Source organism: Falco rusticolus, chromosome 11 (genome assembly GCF_015220075.1).
Source record: "Falco rusticolus isolate bFalRus1 chromosome 11, bFalRus1.pri, whole genome shotgun sequence".
Classification (NCBI taxonomy): domain Eukaryota; kingdom Metazoa; phylum Chordata; class Aves; order Falconiformes; family Falconidae; genus Falco; species Falco rusticolus.
In genome coordinates this window covers 500,152-513,636 of record NC_051197.1, presented here as the reverse complement: position 1 = coordinate 513,636, position 13,485 = coordinate 500,152, and the positions used below count along the sequence as shown (strand labels likewise).

The window sequence follows — 13,485 nt, the reverse complement described above, 5'->3', positions numbered from 1 at the left end:
ACAAACTGCAGGGTAATGGGGAATCAAAGATCCTCTGAATTTGCCTCTGTCTGAGGATCTGACCAGTGACAAAGAGGAATGAAACCCATGAGTTTTGAATTAACTAGCTATTTTTAATAGCAACCAACAAACTGTCCAGATTGAATGAAGCAAAGGAAGCCTTTCATAGCCCACAACAAATGGGAGTACGAGGTGTCTGGCCAACACAAATGAAAAAGCACTGAGTTGTGGCTCAGTAAAGGAGCTTACATTAACCTGATGATGCTAAGTTGTCTGAAAACATGACAAATTTTGACAACAGTTTTCTTCAGCTGTGCGCCCTCCCCAAGAATGTCCTGTGCAGCAAATTTATGTGACCCATTTTTAAGCTGGAAGAACTCAAAGTAAATGCAACATTTTAAAACTATGGTATTGTTAAATTTACAGCAATCTCTTTGCCCAGGACAGTTACCTTTTAGTAATATTGCACAAAACTTTTTAAATATTCAGTGTCTGGCATCTACCAATACTGGCAAAATATTTTTTAAAATCCCATTTTTTGGCTACCCTGTAGCAAAAACAATCCTAGGGAAAGCATTATATTTCAAGACATCAGTACCTGCGTCTTTCATTAATGATTTATCTGTGACCTGTGTTTCATCTGACTGGAAGAGCTAAGATAAAAGAACATGCAAAAGCTTATTGCTGGTCTGATGTCTGTCCTCTTGTGTTACAGAAGGGCGTGTATTAAATATTTCAATAGACGTTTTCCTAAGACAGACAATTAATTGTACATTCATCAGCAAGTTGTATTTAAAACATTCAGAATCCCCTTTAGCCGTTTCTTAATTCAGTCTGATAGAATTTGTTCTAAAATTCTTACAGATACACAGAGAGTTAAGAGTTGTAATAATTTAATGCAAAGACACTTTGCAGGACATGACATATCTATATTTGCTAAATTGGAGGGAATTAGGCAGACGCTTGACACTAATCATATTTTTATTTTAATAGCTTAATTAATAAAGGAACTCTGAAAATAATGATAGATTCCTTAGATATTTTGGTGTAGGGCTGTACAGAGGCTAGCACTGGTGCAAAGGCCTTAACTGTTGTAGTTGTCTTCTCATTTAAATTTTACCTGCTAAAAAGCCAATAATCATTGATCTTATTTTCTTAGAGGATTTCTTATCCCTTGCCCTTGTCCCAAAGACAAAGTCCTTAAGTGTAGTCTGTCTTACATTTTATTTTGTTGACTCCTTTTAACCTTCAGAGTAGCTTAATTAATTGTCTTTGAAGTGAACATAATTGACTTGAATGTTCAAAAAGCTTCCAAATAAACATTTCATAAGAGAATTTTAAGAAACAAATACAAAGAGCATTGTTCAAAGTGTTCAAAGTAATGTTTTGAATGAAAAATGGGTTATGCGAGGGAAAGGGGAGCGGTTGTTCCCTCATTCTCCTGCCCGTGCAACTGTGAACCTATCCCAGGAAGCTGCCAGCCGCCTCCGTGGCCAGGCCACCCAGCTGGCTTATATTCAGCCTGCTGTCGACCAGGGTCCCGAGGTTCTTTCCAGCAGAGCTGTCTGCAGCCTGTGCTGTTGCAGTGGAGGCATCTGTGTTTGTCTTTGCTGAACTCTGTATGGGCCATGTTGGCCCATTCCTCCAGCCTGTGTGGGTCCCTCTGGACAGCAGCCCCACCCTCAAGTGTACCGAGAACATAATTTGATGTCCTCTGCTAACGCAATGAGAGTGCACTCTGTTGCTGCCTCCAGGACCATCGCTAAAGGTATGAAAAAGAACAGGTCCCAGCATAGACCCCTGTAGCACTCAATGCTGGCCTTGAGGCAGAGCACAATGTTTTAACTGCTACCCTCTAAGCCACATCATCTAACCGCTTTTTCACCCACCTAGTTTTCCACCCATCCGGACCATAAAATCTCAGCTTTGCCACAAGAATATTTGGGAGACAGTGTCAAAGACATTCTGAAGTCAAATTAAATGGCCTCTGCTGTTTCCCCTCACCCAAAAATCCAGTCATTCTATCACAGAGGACAATCAGGTTGGTCAGGCAAGACTAACTCCTGGTAAATCCCAGCTGACTGTACCCAGTCGCACTGAGGCATTGAGAAATGCTTTCTCTGCAGCTTCAAAACTTCCCCTAGGTTACGAGCTGTGTCTTTAGTCATAGCTTGTCTCCTGAGGATGAAAATCTTTTTGGTCTTTCTATAAGAATTTAAAGATGGTTTTGCATCAGAAATTTTTCCCTTACTTTCTGAAGTAATTTTATCCTTACACATCACTCCAGCATACCCACCAGGCGTACTTATAACGCCTGTGACAACTTTCAGTGTTTTCTAAGATTCCTTTCTTCTTCCTTAGAAAGATAGCTTGCCTGTGAAACTATGAAGATTGTCTCTGTACCCCTGTCATCATTCACAGTTCAGTGGAGTTTGCTTAATACGGCTCACAAAATTATTTTTATCAGATCATAAAGTAGCTAGCATGGTTGCCATTTCTACAGCCTGGAAAAATGTGTCAAAATCCATCTAGTTCTATGTTTATCATCAGAAATGGATCCACATTGCTCAACACAGTTTTTTCATCTTGAAGATCCACCTTGAAGCTTTTAGATTAATCTAGATTTTGAATCCCAGCTTCCAAAGAGATTAAGGAGAATCAGAGTTGTGGTCACATCCCTAAATGTGTTATATAGCCTCACAGTTGCTTGTCCAAATTAAAACCAAACTGACGCAAAGAAGTTTCAACCATGTTCTTGTAAAAGCTACAAGTCCAAACATCTCTCTTCAGAGCCAACAACAACTTCAGTCTTGTAGTAGTTTGCTGAAAAATGTCTAAGATGAATCATCACTCGAAAGCCAGCAAGCCATTAAATCACAGACTGACTGTGTTCCCCACCTCTCGTCCATCAAGTTACTAGTATACTGAAAATTGTCCGGACATGGGATGCACAACAGAGCGAGTCAGTTGTATTAACCAACCAGTAACCGAGCATGTTCTTTATTCACTACCTGAACACATTAGCACTCAGCCAGTAAGTGCATGTTGTAAGGCTGTGACTGAGCTGTTCTTCAGCTGATGTGGGAGTAGCAGCTTCTCTATAAAGATCTCAGGGAAGCTTTCAGAATATTTTTTTTTTTTGTATGGAGTCAGACTGTTTTGAGATCCATAGCAAAAGGGTGCACAGCAAAAGGATTGTCAACACACACGACATTTAGCAAGGGAAATTCTGATTATATATCAAGGGAGCGAGGGGATCACAGTAAGAGTGGTGCAGCACTGAAGGCTTTCTAGAGAGGATGCAGAACCTCCATCCTTGGAAATCATCAAAATTCAACTGGACAAGGCCCTGAGCAACCTGACCTTTGAAATTAGTCCTTGCTTTGATCAAGAAGGTGACTAGACACATCCAGAGGACCCTTCTTTTTCACTGTGAGGGTGTTCAAACACTGGAACAGGTTTCCAGGGAGGCTGTGGAGCCTCCATCCTTAGAAATGGGACAATATTCAAAACCTGACTGGACATGGCCCCAAGAGACCTGCTCTAGGAGACACTGTTTTGTGTAGGGGCATTGGACTGGGCACTCTCCAGAGCTCCCTTCCAACCTCAAAGGTTATGTGACTGTATTATCCGCAGAGTCTGGCTATGGCTGCTTGGGATGCTGTTCTTCCCCAGGATTGCCTTTATTCAGGAGTCCTCTCACTCCTGCTAGCTCCTACGTTCCCTACCTATCCCAGGATACTTCTAGGTTCTGGAAAATAATATCGGGCACAGATGGCCAGCATTCCCCATCATTTGTACTCAGAGAGGTGCTGAAGAATACTGTCATAGGAACACAGCAATGCTCACCTCCTCCAGCCTGTCTTCAATAGCAGGGCTTAGTCCTTGCAACACATGGATGCCACCTATAATGTGCTGGACTTGTTGAAGCCTTTGGGTTCTGAAGAGACAGAATTAGCCCTGCAGTGCAGCTTCCAGGGGAGGCTTACAGATGATACCATGATGAAATGGTTAAAAATGATGGGACATAGACACACTTGCATATGTCAGGGAATGGACCTTACACAGAAAACTTACTGAGGCAGTCACATGGAAAAAAAATATTGCAATTTAAATTGTGTGAAGAAATAATCCCTGTACGCTAACGTTGCTTGGTAACAGGTTTTCGTTCTCTGAGTACTTGAGAATGACATGGATTTAAATGACTGGCCCCCTTCTTATATGTGTGGAATGATTTGGTGGTCTCAGCTTAGTTAGCATTTGACAGAAATGTGCATCATCGCAGCTAGCATTAATTGGCATCATCAGTGGAAGTCTCAATGGGGAACTGCAGGTACAAATAGCATAGCACAGAAGCTGACCATTTCACCTTCTTTGTCATTTCTTACAGCTGCCAGGGAGATGTTTCCCAGTTGCTCACTGTACTGTGGGTGATTCATGGTCCAGCATCTTTCATCATCATTAGACTAAAAAATTAACATCCATCAAAATGATATGCAGAACTACTCAAATAACCCATGGTACAAGCCCCTTAGTGTGCCTAAAGACTCCCTTGTGCTTCAAAAAAATTAGCAGCCCTTAGACTTCAATATATAATCCAAAGTGGTTTTATTCAGACTTCTATTTTGACAGTTACTCAGAAAGCCAATGTCTGATAATTCATGGCTGTCCAGGAAAACATTGGCCCTCTGAAAGACCAAAAAAGTGGAAATTTGAAAGAAAACACTTAGAGTTATTTATTGAAGCCAAAGGGCTATTATCTTCTAAAATACAAAGAAATCTTTACACACTGAGGGAATTATGCTTGAGGATTTACCTTTGCACATTTACATTTAAAATGATCTTTCATTTTGGTGTGGTTTTTTACTTCTAAAAACTCCGGTATATTTACTGCTCTTTGTTCATAATGGTTAAAAGAAAATTAAAGGTTATTCTGAGAAAATCCAGCCAGAGATTTCCATGCCTTTTAGTTCACAAATCAGTCTTTTTACTGCCAAACAGATTTTCAGGCTTATTTATAAAGCATCAGTGACATTCAGTGTTCAGTTAAAGTACTGTAAGTTAATCACTTTTATGTGTTGTACACAGTCCTTCACCTTTAGAGCTTGCTTGTTCGGGGCTTTTTGCTGTTTTTTAAACCAGTGATGTAAGGTTTCAAAATCTTGTTTTACTAGCAGACCACATATATATAGTGCTTCTAACTTGGATTTTCTGATTGTTTCCTTCTAGGCTGTTGATATTCTTTTGCAGCATGGAGCTTATGTGAATGTCCAGGATGCTATTTTTTTCACCCCATTGCATATTGCTGCATATTATGGCCATGAACAGGTAACTAAATGGAGGGATTTCACAAAGCTGATAAGCAGAACACCAAGGTAACTACAGGTTCGGTGTTAGATATTTTTGCTTTACATTCCAGAGGAACTTACCATGAAAAGGGTATACGTACTGAAGTTACAGTTCTAAGTCAATCTCTGGTTGCTTTAAGAGTCTGAATATCAACAGGAAGTTTCTACACTTTAATCCTCTGTGCTAGACCCGAGCAAAAACTGATGTCTTGCTTTCTAGACCTCTTGAAACAAGTGATTATCTAGCTAGCTTTGATGACCTATAAACAGACTTGGACCCAGACACATGTTTCACTTGATGTTTATTCATCCTACATTTCAGAGATTGCATAAGGAACATGAGTATACTTCCTTAAACCTCTCCAAGGAAGTGAACATCATTCCCGAGTAATAATTAAATGTCAGTTCTGTTGGTTTTCCTTGGAATTCACAAACTAAATTGTGGCCACTCTTAAGTTAATGGAAAAAATTATCATTTAGGGAGCAGGATTTTCCATGAGATACTGTGCACTTGACAAATGCAACTGTGCTTGCTTCATTCACACAGATCACAAACTTATTGAAACATAAGAGTGGTCAAGCACTAGAATAGGCTGCCCAGGGAGTGGTGGAGTCACCACCCCTGGAGGTGTTTAAAAAACGTGTAGATGTGGTGCTTGAGGACGTGGTTTAGTGATGGACTTGGCAGTCCTGGGTTAACTTGGTCATCCTGGACTTGATGATCTTAAAGGTCTTTTCCAACATAAATGATGCTGTGATTCTGTGATCTGAAGTTCTGACCAAAGCTGTCATTGAACCTCTCAATTATCTTTCTTTTACTAAATTATAATTGACGTGGTTAATCTAGCAGTCCTGAATAGCCATTTTATGTGACATGTAATACTGGGTCTATTTAGGCTTATGCAAGTAATTCCCTATACCTTTCTTTGGCTAAAAGCGTGTATTCTGGGATATTTTCATGTTTCAAGGGATGACCTCTAGGTAGAGTGTACTTTTCATTCCAGTGACATGTTACTTTGAGTGCATTAAGGAGTTGTAGGAAAAGCTTTTGAAAAAACGGAGTCCAGATGCATAGATAATTGAAAGTGCTCTACATCTGTAGCTGAGCGACAGCAAGGATTTGAACTGTGGATGTGGTCTTGAGATGCTTGTTTGCATACTTATGCACCTCATCATCCAGTAAGAAAATCCTTGCATGTTGGGCTAGAGAATAGTTTGCTTATTGCCATAAGCCACTTCTGAATAAGTAGTCATAGTCTTGTGAAATTATGCTAAAAGCTCGTATGGTTCTTTTGTGGTAAGAGACTGATCTGTTTGAATCAGAGACACTGAAGCTAAGGCTCTGGCATTTGTGGACTTTGAGGGCATTTGCTTTATTATGTTGACTGGTCAATTAAACAAATACATGTGTCTAGCCTTTTACCATAAATAACATTTTAGAGAATGAATGAGCACTTGCTTTTGAGAATTTTGATATTTTTATAGATATGTAACTTAAAAATCAGTTTTCTATTGAATCTCTTCTCCCTGTTTTAACTTCAAGGAGATGCTCACATACACTATTACCTAATACAATATTCTATCTGATTTTGTCAAAAGATTTATTTTCCTGTGATATTTTAATTAGCCTTAATGAAATATTTAGGTAACCCACCTCTTATTGAAATTCGGAGCTGATGTGAATGCAAGTGGTGAAGTTGGAGACAGACCTCTCCATTTGGCTTCTGCCAAAGGCTTTCTCAACATTACAAAGCTCTTGATGGAAGAGGGAAGCAAAGCTGATGGTAAGAAAAGTTATTTTAAAGAAATTTACTTTAACATTGTATTTTATAGACAGTCAGGTGTTAAATCTTGAGTTTACCTTCCTAACACGTACTCTGTGCGTTTGTGTATCATCTTTTGGCAACCAAAACAACAAAAAAAGCAGTTGGAGAGTTTTCTTCAGTTAAGTATGCTTGGTTTGTCCTCTCACGTGCATTCTGTTTCCATTGATAAGTTAGAGGTGAAAAACAGCAGCAGAAAACGAAATTAAAATTAATATACAGAAGTAGCTTACTTTTGAGGCATTGATCCAATAAGGAAACATGTGGCTGTGTGGTATGTATCAACTTAAATGCATAGTGAACTCCTGATGAATGAAAATTACACAGCGAGGAATTTAAAATAATTCAAATGAGAAATTGAAATGGTTCACAAACAATTCCACAGAAAATGGAACCTTTTTAGCACATGCTTTACTATGCTTCACAAGCATGAAGCTTCTTCCTTGTTCAGTATGCTCAGTCATGCCAAAAGCAGCAGCATTCACATACCCCTGTTCCTACTCTGCTAATGGCACAAAGACTGTGTTTCTCCCCAATTTCCTCTTCTTTGCTAGATTTTAACAGTGTAAATTTACCACATTCTCTGTGAGTCTTGCCTACAGTACACACATCCTACTCTCACAGTAAAAAAAAGTGTGGAGGGAAACAGCATGATGAGTGATGATGAGATTTTAAAGTATTTTTTCAATAGTGCACTCTTGATGTTTCGGTCTCAATGTGTGCGCATTGAGCTGATATAATTATAATAAAGAGGAGGAAAAGAAAGGATGTTCACTCACCATAACAAGGCAGTGGGAAGTTTGCTATCAGTTAGCTCGTTTATTCCAAAAGGAAGGGAATCTGGAACACCATTTCAAATTGTTTCTTTACAAACAGAATCTTCAGCATTGGTAAAAGGTGACAGGAAGTGGGAAGTCTGTCACTCATGAAGTAGCACACTTTGAAACTCTGTGTGCATACAAGAGTGGAGGAACAACTCTTACATTCCTAGGAATTAAAGTAATTGGTGAAACAACGTGAAGAAATTTTGGTAGTAATCTGTGCAGACCAGTAATTGGTGTCATAAATTTGAACTATTTATTTTAACATAACCTGACTGACTCGTTGATCAGCTCTGAGGCCATGGGAACTGAAGAGAAACAGTGACCACTGAATCAGACTGAAAAGGTCAGAATACTGCTGAAGTATAGCAACATCTGCAGTCTAACAATAGCCAAAGTACTTGCTAAACTCAACCACAATATATAAGAAAAAGATATTAAAGAAATGTACTAGCCATGTATATATCATCACAAATGTTATTATTTTACCTATGCATATATATAAACCCAATTGTAGAGGAATGAAGCTGGGTTAATTAACATTGATAATATACAGCTGTGGGCTGTCTTGGGGTTGGCTGATAAAGTGCAGCTGTGGCTGGTTCTGTTAAGTGGTTGGGCAGCCAATAAAGAGAGAGGAGGGAGTAGAGGGCGAGTGTGCTTTTGGTGGGGAGAGACTAGGAGAAGGTAGCAGAGGGACTGGCATGAAGAGTATGAAGGAACAACTTAAACAGTAGATGGACCTGTGAGGTCTTGTGGGGGATTGGTGGCTGTGCTGGGGCAAGGTGTGCTAACTACTTGGTGAAGTTAACTTGGTAGGTGATGGTAAAAGACCTTGTTGCAGCTGGCTAGCTTGGAGAGTGCTGTGACAACCAGTATGTTACATGTACAGTCAGCTCTCCAGGTGCTAATCTGGTAATTTTTTTTAATGTAAATAACTGTAGAGGACTAAGTAAATTCTCTGTATTTTCAGAAATTGCATAAGACCTATCAAGCACATTTCTTGAGGTACTGGTCAGATTCCTTTAAGCTCCAAATTCATTTTGAGATCATTAATGTATCTCAAAGACCATCATGCCATTACTAGCAGCTATCACTTAAAGCACCTTAACTATCTTGAGATTTTTACAAACTGATTTAGCATGGAACTTCTCATTTCTATTTTTAACAGCTTCTACTTCCTTCTTTCTTTTTTTTTACACCTTCCAAAACCCTAGAGACTTTTTTTTTTTGACTGAGTCAGTATGATTGGTACCAACTTGCATTACTTATTCTGTCAGGAAATTCAGTTTTATATTTTAGAATATTCAAATGGTAGAATGTAGCAATAATTGGGATACAAAGTATCACTTCATAAGTTTTGATTCATTCTTGTAATCTGGTAGATTTTTTTCCTAGGGTAATTAAAAGAATAATTCTTTTCATTTTGTTTATTACAAAGTAAGTAAAGTAGAAAAGGGAGATCATTACAATGAGAAACCATCAGGATTCCTACATACCCATTCTCTTTCCTCATTTCATTGCACTGAACTGTTTTGTCTCCTCCTTGCTTTTCTTGTAGCTTCACTATACTCGCGTCCATGCCCAACTTTTCTCTATATAGTTTCTAAGAACAGATATTCAGCAACACGTGTTAGATCCAGATGACTTGCTGGTTTTAGCAGTTGCCTGCTTTATGGTCTTGACCCTGAGAGGTGTGTTGTCTAGCTGCTGAGCCCTTTAGGTAACCAGAAGGGTACATGTTTGGGTCTCAAGAGGGCTGACTTCTGAACCAAAGTCCAAGTCACGTATTTATTTGTTTCTCAGTCTCACCTGCCATGTATGTGAAGGAAGATAAGCTTGAATACTGAAAACAGAGCTGTGATTTTCACCTGTTGTGCTGTCAGCTGGCCTGATTGTACGGCCACGCTTCTGGTGGTGTCCCGACACCCCACCAGAAAAAGGAATGGGTGAATGAAAGGCTGGTTGTCTTTTCTAAGAAGTAAGGGTAATTTAGAATTATCAGTACATTCCACTTTTTTTTTTTTCTATTGTTCCAGTTCTTTGAAATCAGGAAGGGCCTGGAAATAACTGCTTCTCAAATCCATGAATGTAGAAGTAGGACCTCTAATGTAAATGTTTGCATGCCTTCAAAAACTGTTCCTTTCCAAAGGAAAGAAAAAAATTACATGTAAAAAACTGTTTTATAGCCTGATGGGGTAGCTAAGAAATGGAATATCTACAGATTTGAAGAACTAGTTGGTGGCCAGGAAGCAAGCATTTCCTTTGCTTCACATAAGCTAAATGCTATTTTTTATTCTTCACACTGGTGGTTTCTTTCAGGAACCATGTGATATAAAATATATTTTTTGGTTTTATAATTCCTATGGACTTCTAATAAAATTTGTCTGTTTTCAGTACTACTGAGCTGCCTAGAGTTGCAGTTCCTCTTTTTTGAAGTATCTTTGAAAATTGCTGCCACCTGTGCCAAATGCAATCAATTGTAAATTTAAAACCAGAGTTTGTTATTAAAAATCCAGGCATGTTCAGTCATGCTTCTCTGAATATTAAAGTGTTATCACTCATTGGGACTTGGACAATTTCCATTATTTTTATAAAACAGATTTGCACTGTCTTCTTATCATCCTTTTATTTACTGTAATGGTTTCACCTGTTACTTTTGACCTACATAATGGCTCAGTCTGAAGACTAATTTCTACAGTACTCCATTTTGTTCCAGACAAGAACTTAGCGTTTGCTCATTTTTACTGTTTACTTGTAAGGCACCCTCAATTTTTAGTCTCTGACTACCATGACAATTGTACTATCTATCCTCAATTTAATAGAAAAATATTTTTAAATCTAAATTTGAAGAACTCTCCTGTACTCTTTTTTTTTTTTTTTTTTTTTTTTAGTAATTTCTGAGTCAATATGATGTACTTTTTTGCTATAACTCTATTCTAAAGTGGTTTGCACTGGTATTATTTTCTTTTGGCTCTCAGCTTCTCCTTTTTAAGACAATATTCCAGTTTACCTGTCATATTTCATTTTGAAATAAAAAAGCTATCAATTAAAACAAAAAACACCATCCAGAGTTGTTTTAGTTATATTCTTCCAGAGCCAAAGGAAATGGCTTGCAAGTATTTGACATAATTTCCAACTGCATGAACAAATGAGAAGGTACGTTGTTTTCTCTTATTCCACCTTAGACCTTGTGTTGTAGAAGCTCATGGTCCTGAGACCCCTGATGACCTTTAGGCCATTCTGAGGGTATATATTCTAAAATGCTGACATTTATTATTATAAAACTTTGACATTTATTTCCCTCTTATTTATTGTACTTTAGAATTAATGTGTCTGGTACTGCATCATAATAAAAATAAAGGATACCATGTCACATGAATCTATAAAGTGGATTATCATTTTAGAATAGAGAAATAAAACAGTTTTCTTTACTCCTTTTAATATAAGATTGCTAGGAAGGTTAGCGGGAGCAGTTAATGACATTTGTGAGCCGCAAACTTAATGTAAGTTACAGGGATTCCTTTTTTTTTCCTTTTTTTTTTTTTGTTTGTTTGTTTGGCCTGAAACAGAATTCATCTCTGGAAACATCTGTCAGTAGACATCAGTGATGTTATAAAACAAGATTATTTTAAAGGACTGTCCATTTCTGTGAGCATTCAGCATTACTTCAGAAAGGTTTTTAAATGGATTTATTTTAATTTTCATTGTATTTTATACTCGGAGAAAATCAAGAGAAGACAGAACCTCAGAATGTGTTTGGTTTACCCTTTCTCTCAGGGAGGTTCAGTTACAGGAAAGAATTGTTCCTGCAAGACATTTGTCAAAGCTGGGCTTAAAAGCCTGTGTGGTACAAGTCTGGACACCTCTAATGGACAGATTATTCCTTAGTAATCTATTAATTTCTTGTAAATGGTCTCAAAGATCTCATGCTAGACTGAATTGAGAACTAAAAATTGCACTGACTGAATTTTTCAGTTCTATCAATTGTGATGTCAACCAGTTATGGTTGTTCTATCTCTAAACATAGAAAAAATATACTAAGAATCACAGAAATACATGCTGTCTTTTAAAACTGAATAAAGACCCTTTTTGGATAATTAAACCAGTATTTGTATGTCTCTGTACCAATGGAGAACTCTGCCCAGAGCCTTGTCCAGCCTCTTCTTTGCTTCCTACTAGATAAAGAGTAAGCCGCAGAAAGTATATTCATATCCATTTCAGGTACGCCGAAGAAGGTTCCCAGGTGCTGGAATGCAATTGCTGGCCCTGTTAAACAGGCAGAAGACTCCCCAGTATGGATGTGTTCCAGAATAAATGGCAGTGTCAAGCGATTTGTGCCTGTGGGTCAAAGATCTTCCAGGGATGGCTCCCCAGTAGACAGATCGCATGCAACTGCCCTTAAAATAGTTCGCTGTATTGGTAGATACCAGCAGTTCTGTGATACTTGGCCTCAATGCCAGGAAGGTTCCCAGTCGTGTTTACGTCAGTACACATGCAGCCATAGTCTCGCACTGTTCACTTGGTAATAGCAGTTCTCAAGAATTGTTGGGTTTATGTTGTTCTATTACAGAATCATTTTTTAATAGACATTCATGGTAAAAAGTGTGTAGTATCAATGTTTGCTATACTAAAACACCAGCAGTCAAAATTAGATGGTTTCAGAAATGGGGATCTGCATTTTTCCACGCATTTGGAATAATTGCTTTCTTACCTGTGGTAACTACATAGCTTGCTTCACAGTTGCTCTTTCTGAGGGTCATTTATAACTTGTGATTTGTTCATGGAAAGCTACATCAAAATATTCAATACGTCTGCTACTGGAAGAAAGAAATTATACCCTAAGTCCAAAAAATCATCTTGACAATGTACTACAAGTGTCACTGAGTAATACAGTTTTGATATATGAAAGCTCACAGAAATTTCAATTTTAAAGAAATAGGGCCATAAATATTATAGCAGGAGGTTTCAAAACATGTAAGTGCAAAACATACAGCATTACTAAATATCCAAAACAAGCTATGTTAAGTATGAAATACTTTCTTTGGTCTCTTTCTGGGTCAAATGGCAGTGAATGCTCAAGACAATGAAGATCATGTTCCTCTGCACTTCTGCTGTCGATTTGGACACCATGAAATTGTAAAGTTCTTACTGCAGAGCAGCTTTGAAGTTCAGCCCCATGTGGTGAATATCTATGGAGACACACCTTTACATCTGTGAGTCATGTGGAGAAGCTGTTTTACATGGTTTGGGCCTTATTAGAAAGCTGGTGGTGTTAACAACTCTTTATTGACTTCACCCTCAGTGCATGCTACAATGGAAAGTTTGAAGTTGTCAAGGAAATAATTCAGCTCTCAGGAACAGAAAGTCTCACTAAAGAAAACATATTCAGTGAAACAGCTTTCCACAGGTGAGATGGTTAAAATGCCATTATCAATAGAATTCCACTTACACATGCATGCAACATGACACCCGAAATTACAAATGTCCCAC

The 13,485-nt window shown here is 38.2% G+C and overlaps 1 protein-coding gene across 1 annotated transcript in view; it reads left to right on the top strand.

Moving 5' to 3' along the window:
• LOC119155556 (serine/threonine-protein kinase TNNI3K) overlaps positions 1-13,485 on the top strand; it is a 106,851-nt gene that overhangs the window by 28,571 nt on the left and 64,795 nt on the right. The window contains exons 8-11 of the mRNA XM_037404372.1: positions 5,230-5,328; positions 6,994-7,132; positions 13,064-13,208; positions 13,298-13,402. Coding sequence (XP_037260269.1) covers positions 5,230-5,328; positions 6,994-7,132; positions 13,064-13,208; positions 13,298-13,402 — 488 coding nt within the window. The remainder of the gene's footprint in view (positions 1-5,229; positions 5,329-6,993; positions 7,133-13,063; positions 13,209-13,297; positions 13,403-13,485) is intronic.